The 12,473-nt window shown below is 40.6% G+C and overlaps 1 protein-coding gene across 4 annotated transcripts in view; it reads left to right on the forward strand.

Moving 5' to 3' along the window:
• The first annotated feature begins 4,198 nt into the window (after nucleotides 1-4,198).
• The window catches only part of MIER3 (MIER family member 3), a 45,790-nt gene continuing 37,515 nt past the window's right edge, over nucleotides 4,199-12,473 (forward strand). For 2 of the 4 annotated variants that reach the window (XR_005027676.2, XM_036900133.2), the window contains exons 1-3: nucleotides 4,283-4,306; nucleotides 5,740-5,764; nucleotides 8,703-8,848. Coding sequence is in view for 3 of the 4 variants with exons in the window: in XM_036900133.2 (XP_036756028.1) it covers nucleotides 4,298-4,306; nucleotides 5,740-5,764; nucleotides 8,703-8,848 (180 nt within the window). In the remaining variant the exon portion in view is untranslated. Of the gene's footprint in view, nucleotides 4,307-5,739; nucleotides 5,765-8,702; nucleotides 8,849-12,473 lie in introns of all 4 variants that reach the window. The other 2 variants (XM_036900119.2, XM_057495094.1) reach the window with 2 other exon arrangements.

Consider the following 12,473-nt stretch of genomic DNA (forward strand, 5'->3'; position numbering starts at 1 on the left):
ACATAAAATCTTTATTTTTAAATGATCACCATTACAATATGTTGGAAAGTGTATCTTTTCCAATTATATACTTATAATGAAAAAATTAGATGTCAACTTGGATATGTGGAAAGGGGTAGTTATTCAAAATTTTTTTGACAATATACCTTAAGTTTAAAGCCATTGAGCTGGAAGATCAATTGGGTTGTCTTACAAAGGTACATTAGCTTGCTGCATCCATTTCATTTTAAGGACAGCCTTGATTTACGGGTAAGATAGATTATCATGTCTATGGACCAGGTTCCCTTGTCCTTTGTAATGAACTAAGAATTCACTCTTTTTATTTCTGTCAATGCTCTCTTCTTATTTTTAGTTACCATGCAGACCATCTCCCTTCTGTCAACAATCTTTGTTTAGGCAAAGCTTATTACAATGAACTAGCTTTCTCAGAGACTAGCCATTCATTCCAACAAAAAAATATTTGAGCATCACACAGGGCAAGTGGATATATTTAGAAAAATGCAAGTAGTTTGATCTAATGGAGAGCTGAATTGTTGGTACAGTTTTATCCAAAGCCATATTGAATGGTAATATTAAGAGGATGTTCTAGGTTAGAGTCTGCAAACTGGAAGCTCATGGATAAACACTTAAGTAAAGCTCACTTTACTTAATGTAACTTATTTGACTTACACTGTGGTTAAAAATTTAATTAGCTGACAAGTTTCAAAAACCAGGAGATTTCACATAAAAATCCAGCTCTCTGCTGTTCTTAGAATCAGAACATCTGGAAGCACTGGGCCCTCATTCTTACAAGGCGAGAGCCAGACTGCTGAGACTAAATTAGTGACTGTACCATTTATGCAGGATTACCATCTGCTGGTTGCTATTGCCCCCACTTTTGTCTTCACATTGGCCTACTTCACTCATTCATTGTGCCTGCAATGACTACCATAGGCACTTGAGAGGGAGACATTAACTTCGGATAGTCTATTATTTAACCCTGGGTTAGATGGGATCTGTACAAAGCTAAATATTTGTATTGCATTACCGTGGTCCTATTAAAACTGCTTTCAGTAGATCATGCATTCATATGGTGCCCTCATCTTTCACTGAAGTTCACTAAAAGAAAAAAGTGTTATAAAACCTGCTAGTGCATTTGAAGATTTGGTACAGGATATTACCCTCTACATTACTATGTTACTGTGTAGCTCAGGCAAGACATTTCTTTTAAAGTGTCCTGAAAAGCTTTGTTTCCATTGAAGAATTGAAGAATTTCTCCCCAAAGACAATGAGAGTAAAGCAACTGATTGTATTTACTCCACCCACACCCCCAACTTTGGCTCCAGAAAGCTCTAAGCCAAATTTATGGTTTAACTTCATATTGTGTGTTACACACCATTACCTGAATGTTCTTGTTCTAACTTGTTGTCTGTTGTTAACCTAGTTTGTTTCATGGATCCTCATTTTTATATAAATTTCATTTTCTTATTTTATTGTAAGACATCTCAAATCATGTTTATAATCTTTTCTTGTTTGTTTTATTTCTAAAGATGGCTGGAGGATCTATTATATTTTGGTTTTACTTAAGTGGTTACCATGATTTTAGTTTTGATATTTCCTTGCCCTTGTTCCCATAGACCACATATAAGAATTATGCAGTTACATTGTAAGCTTGAGGGACAAGGACTTTTATGGCTATCCCATAGTGCTCAGCATCCAGCAGGACTTACCTTCTATATAACATCACCTTTTGTGTAGACAGGATAATAATAACAGTAAAAAGTAATTTTTATTTTAACTCCCTGGCACAAGGGAACTTTTTATCTGTACCAACTCTTAGAAGTCTTGTCATCAAAAAGAAAGAAAGATCCATTTACATATAATAGGCTTTACACACTTTATCATAAAAGGAATGTATTATGTAAGACTGGGTGTTAAAATTTTTCTCTAGTGATTAGGAGGTGGGAAAATCGCTCTGCTTCCTTAAACTGCAAATTAACTCAGCTTTACTATCTTTCTATGAATCCTTATTTAATACCCTGGACACAGACTACATAAATTATGTACTATGATGGAGAGAATATAAGCAGTCAAAATTACAAATGCTTGTGCAAGATCTTCACAGTTTAATAAAAAGAGAATCTGCAGAAACTTTATGAAGTGCATGAGTGTGTACATTTCTCATTCATGGCAAAATGGAATCTAAGGCTACATTTATAGTTTGGATTGGCCAAGTTTTGCTATGAGGAAAATAGTTTTCCTACTGTTAAGTATGAGGCAGGCTGTTGGAGACACTTTCTTCGTGACTCAGATTCCCAGCCGGGTCTGTGGTGGCTTTGGCTGTGGTCAAGCAAATCAGGCACTGTTTAATGGCTCTATCCACAGGGCGTGCTCACTGCCACATTTCTAAACTTAATCACTTGCACTTAATTTCGAGCCATTTTTTACTTTGAAAAATTCTAAACGGCTCATTGAAGACAGTACATACAATGTGTGCCAAGCCTCTGGTTTCAAAGTTCAGCTGTTTTTGAGTTATTTGACTGGACAAAAGGTCAAAAGGTATCTTTCACAGCAGGGAAAGTGTAATTTTCCATGTCTTTATGATGTTTTGAAATGGTTGAAGTGAATTTTTCTCTAAAATTTCCATAAATAAATCACTTTTACCAGTGGACTAACTTTAATTTTGAGATGCTTGGGCAAAAATGTTGATAGTAACCCTTTCCCTTCTTATCTACAATACAGTCTCCAGCGTCATCCTCTGCATGTACTGTTGGAGGGGAAAACCGAACCCTAGCTTCGAATAAAAACTTTCATGTTCTGACTAAAAGTATGGAAAGTTTTAGCTTTTAAAAAGTCTCTCAACTTGCAAGGTTATAGCAAAAATCTCAGTTCTATCATTTAATGGTACATGTTTTAGCAACAGTTGGGAGAAGAGCTCTGGTAGCTGAGATCACTCTCCTCTCTGAGTCTCTGTAGGTTTCTGCCATACTTTCCTGATTATATTTACATCTCACTTATCCACGGACCTTACAGCAGACTTTTCTTTTACACATTTTTTTACTTTCTTATCCATACATACTGTTATTTCTGGCCTTCTGCCTCAAGATAATTGTGTGCCAAGGCAATCTGGAATGCTGAATTGAACTTCCTGCAGGATTTACCTCTGGGAGCCACCCGAACTTTGCTCAAAGTTGTTCAATGTGGATATAGACCTGCCAGGAGTTAATACTTACCTCTCCCAATGAAGAGCAAGTGGCTGAGAGGCACAGGTAGGAGTAGGTACGCCTGTAAAACCTTTTGCTCCCTCCTCCACCTATCCACTTGTCCACCAGACTGGTTTCCTTTTCGACCCTGAGCAAATGTTTGGGCTTTTGGGAGGGATGTGCGAGGTGGAGTTCTTGAGACTCAGTTCTGGGCCTTTGATATATAGGTCTATCAAGTGTGTACACCTCTGGATCATCCCCTGGACTATTTGGTGATTAACACCTCTAGGACTGTTCTAAGTTTTTTCGTACATGTACGGTTTCTATCTTATGAGCATCTTCTTAGAATTGTGCAAGTCTATTTGTCATCAGTTCTTTGTCCTGTTGATCTTTTGCCTTTTCTTCTGTATGGTCGCTACCTTCCAGAGCCTGTACGGCAAATGACCACTTCCATCGTCCACTCCATGAGCCAGTGTACGCTGGTTTGCCTCCCCCATTCTTGCGGGTCTTTTGGGGGAAAACTGCAAAGTGCCTGGTTGCTGTCCTCTCATTCTGAACCGACCCTGCCGTCCATCAGCCACTTCTCCCATTTAGCAGGGCTTCTTCTCATACATAAGTCTCCTCCATCGAACACCTCTGCGCTTCCTACTCAGAGAAGTCTGTCGAGTTGACCCTCCAAGTGTCCTGCCCGCTGCCCCCAGGCCCTGCTGGACCGGGGTGTCCGATCGGTTCTCAGCCTCCCGGGCCGGCTCTGGGGCCTTGACTGGCTGGACATGGGTCCGTCCCGGCCAGTGCTTCCATCCACCCCTCGCCTGTCTCCAATTCGGCAAGAACTTTACTCCCGCCGAGAGGGAAAGGGCGGGAGGGCACCGGGGAGCGTCGGGCAGCCCGCGGCGGGTGCGGGGCGCGGCGAGGGGCACGGGGCGGGGTGGGCGTGCGAGCCGGCCGGGGGCGTCGAGGGTTGCCCTGCCCTATAAGGGGCCGAGCCGCCTCCGCCGCCGGGCGGGTGCCGGGCGGACCGCGGTGGCGGCGGCGGCGGCGGCAGCTGCGATTGGCTCAGGCGCCCCATCCGGGGACTGGGCTCGGCGTTGCTCGTTCGCCCTAAAGGTACCAATATGGCGGAGGTGAGCAGGGAAACCGGGCAGGAGCGGCCGGGCTGGAGCCGGCGCCTGGCAGCCCCCCGCGATCCCCAAGCCGGCCGGGAGGATCCGAGGCCCTTCCCGCGGTCCCACGGGGGGCGGCGCGGCGCCGCAGGGGCCGCGGGGCGGTGCCGGGCCGCGGCGGAGCGGGGCGGGGGGCGGGAGCGGGCGCGGGAGCGGTCTGTCTCCGGGACTAGGCCGCGGCGGCTCCGGCCCCGACCCGACCAAGCGACGGGGCCGGGCGGGAGGCGGCGGCCGGCGGCAGCGAGCCCCGGCCCGGGGACCGTGCGGGCCGTGCCCCTGGGCAGCTGACGCGGGCCGCCGGAGCCTCCGCGCCGCCTTCCCGGGCCGGGGTGGGTGGAAACCGGCCGAGCCCCCCCTTGCGCGGCAGGATTGCAAAGCGGGGAGCGGGCTGCGCCACTGCCCTGCAGGAGGAGTGCTCTCTGTCCTCGGCCCTCCCGGTCTAGGCTGCGGCGCGAATGAGCCTCGCGCTCCACTTTGCTCCGGGCGCCAAGGCGAGCGGGATGCGCGGCCGCCGGGCTTGCGGGAGGCGAGTAGGACTCCTCGCCCCGCAGCTTGGGAGGTGCGGGATCCCCTGGGGCTGAAGGGGTCAGACCAAGACCCTCGACGCGCTCCCCAGGGGCTCCCAGTGGCCCCACTTTCCTTGGGCTGGGGGAGAGAGGGAGGGCGAGCGAAGCTGCCCTGGCCATGTCCCCCGGGACTAGAGGCTAGGGGAAGGGGGTGGCGCAGCAGGAGTCCCTGGGCTGGAGCTTGCTGGGGCGAGGGTTCGCTGGCCGGCTCGGGTAGGCACTGAACACCCTGGAAGCAACCAGCATCTCTAGGACTGAGGTCTCCGGACTCGGGAGAGAGGATGGGGGGCTTGCGCTTGGGTTTGGGGGCGAGTGTCCGGTTGGGAGCTGGCCTGTGTTCTGGGGGCAGAGGACAGTCCTGGAGTGGGGTCTCTCGAGCCCCGAGGGTTGGACTAGGTGCTCGGAGGGCGAGTCCCTTCCAGCAAAGGGTATTGCGTAGCGGGGTGTTGTTTGGGGCCGTGGTGAGCCGAGTGGGATTTGGGGGACTCCCGAGATGCTGGGGATGGGGGATCGATGCTGTGAGCCGACTGCCTCCTCGCTTTGTAACTTGCTGAGCTCCAAAGGGCGGCTTGGAGTTGCCTGTTAGACTCAGGGCTTCGTCCCGGCTCTGCGAGTTTGTACACTGGGGACTCGGGGAGGAAGGCGAGGCAGCCAAGAGGGGCCCGAAAGGGGCCGGGAGCGATTGGAGCGAAGCTGCGTCTTGCACTTTTGGCAGCTGCGGAGGAGCGCTGGGCTCCGCCTCCTCTGCCCCTCCTCTGCGCCCTGGTGCCGGCGCTGCCTCTTCCCCGGGCTGCGCGATCTAACCGCACGTTTTCTTTTCTCTCCTAGGCTTCTTTTGGAAGTTCGAGCCCAGGTTTGTCCTATTTTCTTACCGTTTCAGTGGGTCCTAAAAGGTAATGGGGGGTCCAAAGATCGGTTGCTAAAGGTTTTACCACAAAAATTTGCCCTGCGAGTTTTCCATCATTTGTTTTTAAGAGTTTCAATGTACATTTTGGTAATTAAGGTTGGAGGAAGGAGCAGTCATACTGTTCTTTTTTATTGCATGTTGAGAAAATATCTTGTTACAAAGTGCTAACAGACAAGTTCTTTTAAAGTAATGTATCTTTAATTTTTATATTGCTTGTTTTTTCTTCAAACCTGAAACAGTTAATCCCAAATCAGTTTTCCACAAACTTCAGTTTAGTTCAGATTTTAAGTTTGGTTTCTTCAAGAAATAGACTCTTTTAATTTTGTAAGAACTTTGGGATTGCTTGTATTGATTATTAACAGTGACTCTCCATCTCTCCTTTTATCTGATAAATTTTTCATATTTGAGAAATGTCTATAGATGTGTAAAATTGAAATCTGAGTGTTAGGCAAAGCCCCTTAATGAAAAACACTGAATTTTCCAAGTTTGGCACAGAAAAGTGGTAATACAGAATTTTGAGGTAAGATAACCTTAGATCATCTAGGACAGTGTTTCTTTATCTTCTTGGGGTCAAAAACTCCTGTCAGGAATTTGATGAAAGCACATATGCATAATTGTATACAGTTTGGCGTTTGTGGAACCCCTGAAGCTCATCCTAGGGGAGGACCTTTCCTCATGTGCTGAAATAGCTTTGTTTCAAATTCTCATCCCCTTTCCAGCCCCCTGTTGGCTGTCTCTTTTTCCTCTAATAGTCTCCAGGAAGAACCTCTGTACTAGTCCAACTCTCTTATTTTACGCTTGAGGAGACTTTTAAATAACTCTACTGAGAGTCACCTAGTTAATAGCAGAGTCTGGAAGAGCTCCCACATCTTTACAACATATTACCATAGAGTGAATCGAATGCATTTCCTTGTACTTTGTGTATTTAGTCAACTTTTAAGCTCTCACTTGATTATCATTTAAGGTATAAAATAAGTAGAAGGAATTTGGCTATTTTAAAATTAGCTGTGTACATCTTTACATTTAAAATTTGCTTTAAAAAGTTTCTCTAATTTTGAGACAAACATTTCTTTGTTAAAACTGATTTCAGGAAAAGAGCATTAATGTACATGATTCCAAACATCTGGATGATAATGGCATTTTTCCATTTTGCATCACTGCTTTTAAGAAGCTGCAATCTAAAGAGCAAAAAGATGGTTTTGGTGTTTAAGCAAGTTTTTGTAACTTGTTTTTAATCAATTAGCCAATTTTTAAGATAATTTTTAGAGCTTGGAAGAGACTCTTGAGGTCATCCAAGCCCACCTTATGTATTCTACAAATGAAAAACTGGAGCTACGCCCAGAAAGTTTAAATGACCTGCCTCAGATCGCAGAAAGCCAGGGACAAAGCCAAAAGTTGACCCCCAAGGCCCTTTGATTTCTGGCCCTTACTGAATACCTTCCACTTTCAACAGAAATCCTGCTGTGCCAAGTGATACAGGGTTTACAGAAGAGGTGGAAGAGTTACCGTCTATTTCATCCCTGACACTTTGGCATACCACAGAGGCTTCCAGGAATTCCTCAAAATAGAAAATCTGTAATGAATGTTCTGTTTTTGAGCTGTTTAGTAAATACTCATCTTTCTCTTTAAAGTTAAACCACCTATATTTCAGATTTTAAAGTGAGCAGGTAATATCTTTTAACATTGAAAAAGTAACATCATAACTTAAGCCTTCTAAAGAATTAAGTCCCACGGAAACTGTATTATTTTTAGGACTAATGATTAGAGTTCTCTGAAATCAGAACCAAAAACATTGAGTTACGTCTGTGGTATTTTTCCATATTAAATAGCTTGACTAAAAACAGATCAAACTTTTTATGTTGCATATGTTTCCTTCCACTTCTCTCTTCCTCCACCCCAAGATTCTGACACTTTTTGCCTGCCCTGCTCTGAGAGTCACTAATGTAATTGAATTAGATTCTAGAGTAGAACAAATGGAAAAAATCCCATTTTTCGTAAATTTGATTTTCTTCTCTTGAGATTATGGAACTTTCTCATTTCTCCACTTGGTTTTCAGAGTGTCCTGTTAACTTCATATTTGCTATTAAAAAAAGCATTACAATTTTATGAACAGTTATGAGTTGACCAAAACAACTTGCAATGGGATACATCTTCCAAAACCTCTAGATGTGATTTTCTATGTACCCTTCACATAATCTTAGGAACTTTATTAATAATCCAAAGAAAATCATGCTCTTACAGTTTAATCCCTGTCTGATTGCTGCTGAGATGCTTGAAATAATGTTATAGATATGAAAAATGATATAGTGCTTTTAAAGACTTGAGTTGCTATATAGCTGCCTCAACAGAAACTTGTATTTGTTCTAGAAACCAGATTTCTGTTGTGTTTTACACCTTTATTTGAGGGTTAAAATTTGGGTAAAATTTATATGCTTTTCTCCCCAAGTGTTTAGCTATAGTATATCACAGATTCTTGTGAATATTCCTTCATAATCCTTTGACATTTTTCTGTTGCTTTTAGACAAATGTACTAAACTAACTGATAAGCAAGTTTGACTCTTCTGTTAGAACCTTTTTTTTTTTTTAGGACCACTCCATTTTGCTGCTATTTTTTTTTGTTTATTAGGACCAATCACTTTACTGTTATGTTCTCATGGACTAGACACTTTATAAAAGTGTTTGTAAATTACTCTGCCTTGTTCTGTTGCTGATTTAGATATCTTTTTAGAGCTCTATGGCCTTAGTTGAGAACCTGTAAAGCATATAGTAAATGCATTTAATAAAGCCCACATATAAACATTAAAATGAAGTGCACAAGACAGTTTCTTCTCTTATGTAAATAGTCTTGTGAATGTGTAAAGCGATTCAGTTTGTTTCATTCCAGTTGGCTCTTTGTCTTCTGAGGATCATGATTTTGACCCCACTGCTGAGATGTTGGTCCATGACTATGATGATGAAAGAACTCTTGAAGAAGAGGAAATGATGGATGAGGGTAAAAACTTCAGTTCTGAAATTGAAGACTTAGAAAAGGTAAAGGATTTTACTTTAGTATTTTTAACAACAAACAGAGTAAGATTGTGAAATTCTGTACATTTTCTTCACAATCTTAGCAATATTTAAAAGCAAGTGAATTTTTTAGATATGAAGAACACAATGCTGTTGTTCTTCAAGATTGTGAAATTCTATTATGTTGTTTTACAGTCTACCTGAAAAGAGAATAGGATCAGCATTTTTGTTTTTGACCTTTTATAGAATGCACTGTTTTTTCCATCATTTTGGAGGATAGCCTAATAAGTACATTTTCACTTAATTTTTCAAAATTATTTTATATCAGTTAACATGATTTTTAAGTTTATACCAGAACAGTGAAGTAGGTACATCTGGTCATCTTACAGATGAGAATATTGAGATACAAAGAACTGTCAATCCCAACCCAAACTTTGTTCTGTCCTCTTTGTGTTTTCTACTAAAGGTCTAACTTGAGTTTAAGCATTGCAGCAGTACAGGGAGAAATCTTTTCCTTCAAATAACTTATAATCTTGTAGAATATTGTAAGGAAACTGAAAGAGGAAAAGTTTAACTATTTTAAAATGTAAATTAGTAATATCCATTCCCTACCCCCCAGTCATCTTTTAAAAATTTGGCAGAAGTAAAAATAATTTATGACTTTTAAATTCCAAATCAATGCAAATTCATATGAACTGGATTTTAAACACATATGTGTACCAGGACTACAGAGAGATGCTTTCATAGGGGTCATCTTAGAAAAATGTGGGATTATACTCATCTATAAATTGATCTTATTTGCAAATTTCTATTCAGCCCAGAATAACAAACGCTTTCAGTAATAATGAACTCAATAAACTCAAACTCCTTTGAGTTTTCATACCTCTTTTTCTTAAAGAAGACAAAGCACATTCTTAACATAATTTCTTCTGTTTGTCTTTGTGAGGCAGAAGTGGGCTGTTACTGAATTCTCCCTTCATGTTAGTACATAGGGATATGGAACGCAGAGTCTTCAGGGCCTAGACCCTAGGCTTGTTCCAGTAAACCTGAAATTTCTAAATATGTTAATTCTTTTGCAAAGTAATCCAAACAGCTGTAGTTAGATTTAATCCTTAAAAAAATCTATATATCTATCTACTGTAAAAGCCAAATAGATTTGGGAATATAGAGATAAAATTGTTAGGAAATACTTAGGAAGACAATGCTGCCTGTTGTTGAGAAAAGATGCCCAGGAGGCTTAAGCTCTGCCTTGGCTTCATTTAGGCAATTTTTTCTTACCGCTGATGAGTGGGTAACCTGGAATAACTGAGGATTATAATCCAACTACCATTATCACTAAACCAAGGACTGTAGTAGAACCTGGGATTGCAAAAATGAGCAGTTTGACAATGTTTGTGAACTCTAGGAGCTTACAGTCTAACGTGGGGCAACAATGATAACAAAAATTTTTAATACACTGTGCTAAGAACTATGAAAGTGGTAAGCAGTGAGAGCTATTTGAGAAAGAGGTATATGTTCAGTAAAAGATGTTTAGCCTGAAGTGAAAGTTCATGGAAGATTTTTTAGAATAAACACTTCTCTCCTGTAGTTTTTAAAATCAGAACACTTCTGTGGGCATGGGGAAGAAGTTCCAGACGATCTCAATGCATTGACCTTGATAATGTGTTTGTTGTTAAAGACAGGGAGGCAGCAGTCTACTTACAACATGATGTGAAAAAGTGATATAAATGTCCTAGACTGTATTTTAGCCATGCAAATAGCTGTCTTGTCAGTAAAATAGTAAGAACTAAAAGTTTAATATAATATGGTAATTCAGTTACTATTTAAGTGGGTAATCTGGTAGAGATTTTGTGGGTAATCTGGTAAAAAATTTTATTTTTTAGATTTGTAGGTTTTATTCTTCTAGGGATTATAGTAAAAACTGCTTTGATCCGTGTTTAGTGAATTTTAAAAGGAAATGGAAAATATAGAGAAATAATCAACAGCAAATAATTACTCACTTAGCTATTCACAGAGATATCTAGTCCCTATGTCTTTCATTTTGTTTAATAAATGCTGGTAATTAATTCTTTGCTTTGTAATGATATTTATCATTGAATTTGTACATTCAGAAAAATTATAGGCCTTTAAATATTTCATCTTCTCTGTATTTGTGTAGTTTTGCTTCTTAGCTTTTTATCACACTTTTGGAATTGGAACAGAAAAATACAGGTGATCTTTTAACAGATTCTAGTGAAGACCTAAGAGCTATGTCTCCACTTAGAAGCCTAATCTTCTGTCATTAAGCAGGGGACAGGAGCAAGAGGAGCTGTTTCTAAAAGTTATTGACCTGCCCACTTCCTCTGAACTGTGTTTCTTATCTGGAGTAAGGCATAACCTTGTAGATATGGTCTCTATTCTTCACTGATACTTACTGAAACATGAAAATGAATTAAACAGTAGAGACACAAATATAAAAAATAAGGATCATTTACTTATAGAAGAAATTTAAAATAAAGTAATTCTATTTTTTATTGGCACAGTGATTTAGGTATGGTATATGTTAATAGTCTTTTGGGGCTTGATTTTAATATTGATATAAAAAATTGTAGTACATTTTTATACTCACAGTAAATAAGTTTGATAGTTTATAGACTATAAATCCATCCTATATTTTGGCACTCACAAATTTTTAGTACATTATGGGAAATCAGAGAGGTACAAAATTGGTTTTCTTATAGTAGTGTTTTGGTTAAATATACAGAATAGATTGTGTGATTAGTTTTTTGTTGTTAAACGTATTAAAGCGAAGTTTATGTCATATCTTCTTCTGTATTTTTTTATGTTACTGTTTACTGATAAGTTTTATTCTAATAGTCCTAGATTTAGAGCTATAACTTTATAAAAAAATCCTTTACATCTCTTATATTAATATGTACATTCCTCCCAATACTCATTGTGCAGTGAGAAAGTAGACGTCACCTCTTCTGCAACTCAGATGTTAGTATAGGTCCTTCCTTTATTCTAAGTTTTAAAAAGCATTTAAAAAGATAATAGGTATACTGTTTTTAAACCTGTATTTTAAGATAATATAACAGATTGGTGTTAATTTATTAAGATTGGTCTACACCTCACTTAGTCTCATTTGACCCCATTCAGCAATACCATGAGGTGTGTCAGATGAATATTAGCATTATTTCCTTGACTCAGAGAACTTGTAGATTATAAGGTGTGTAATAGATTTAGAAATAGCATAGATGGGAGCAAGGAGGAACACTCCTGTGGGAAATCCGTACCTTGGTAATGGGATGCCTCATGATGGCTGATATGTGGGGGTATGCATCATAGGATCAAGGAAGTTACGGTATTTTTCTATTTTACCAGATGGGAAAAATGGAGGTGAGAGACGTTAGATGATTTGCCCATAGTAATAGGTAGCAATTAATGAGTCCTTTACATGTAAGTCTCATCTTCCTGATAAAAACCCTTCGACTTACAAAAAGTTCACTTATAAATGTGACTAGACTCAAATCTGCCCCTTAAAATTTAAATAGGTTCAACAAAATACCTTAGAAAAAGAAGAGAAAACTCTTTATACCTGGGATGAAGTGCTGGGTCAATCTTCTAAGCTCATCTAGCAACCACAGATGCTCTGAGACTTTGAGATTTA

This window comes from Manis pentadactyla, chromosome 2, assembly GCF_030020395.1.
Source record: "Manis pentadactyla isolate mManPen7 chromosome 2, mManPen7.hap1, whole genome shotgun sequence".
Lineage (NCBI taxonomy): Eukaryota > Metazoa > Chordata > Mammalia > Pholidota > Manidae > Manis > Manis pentadactyla.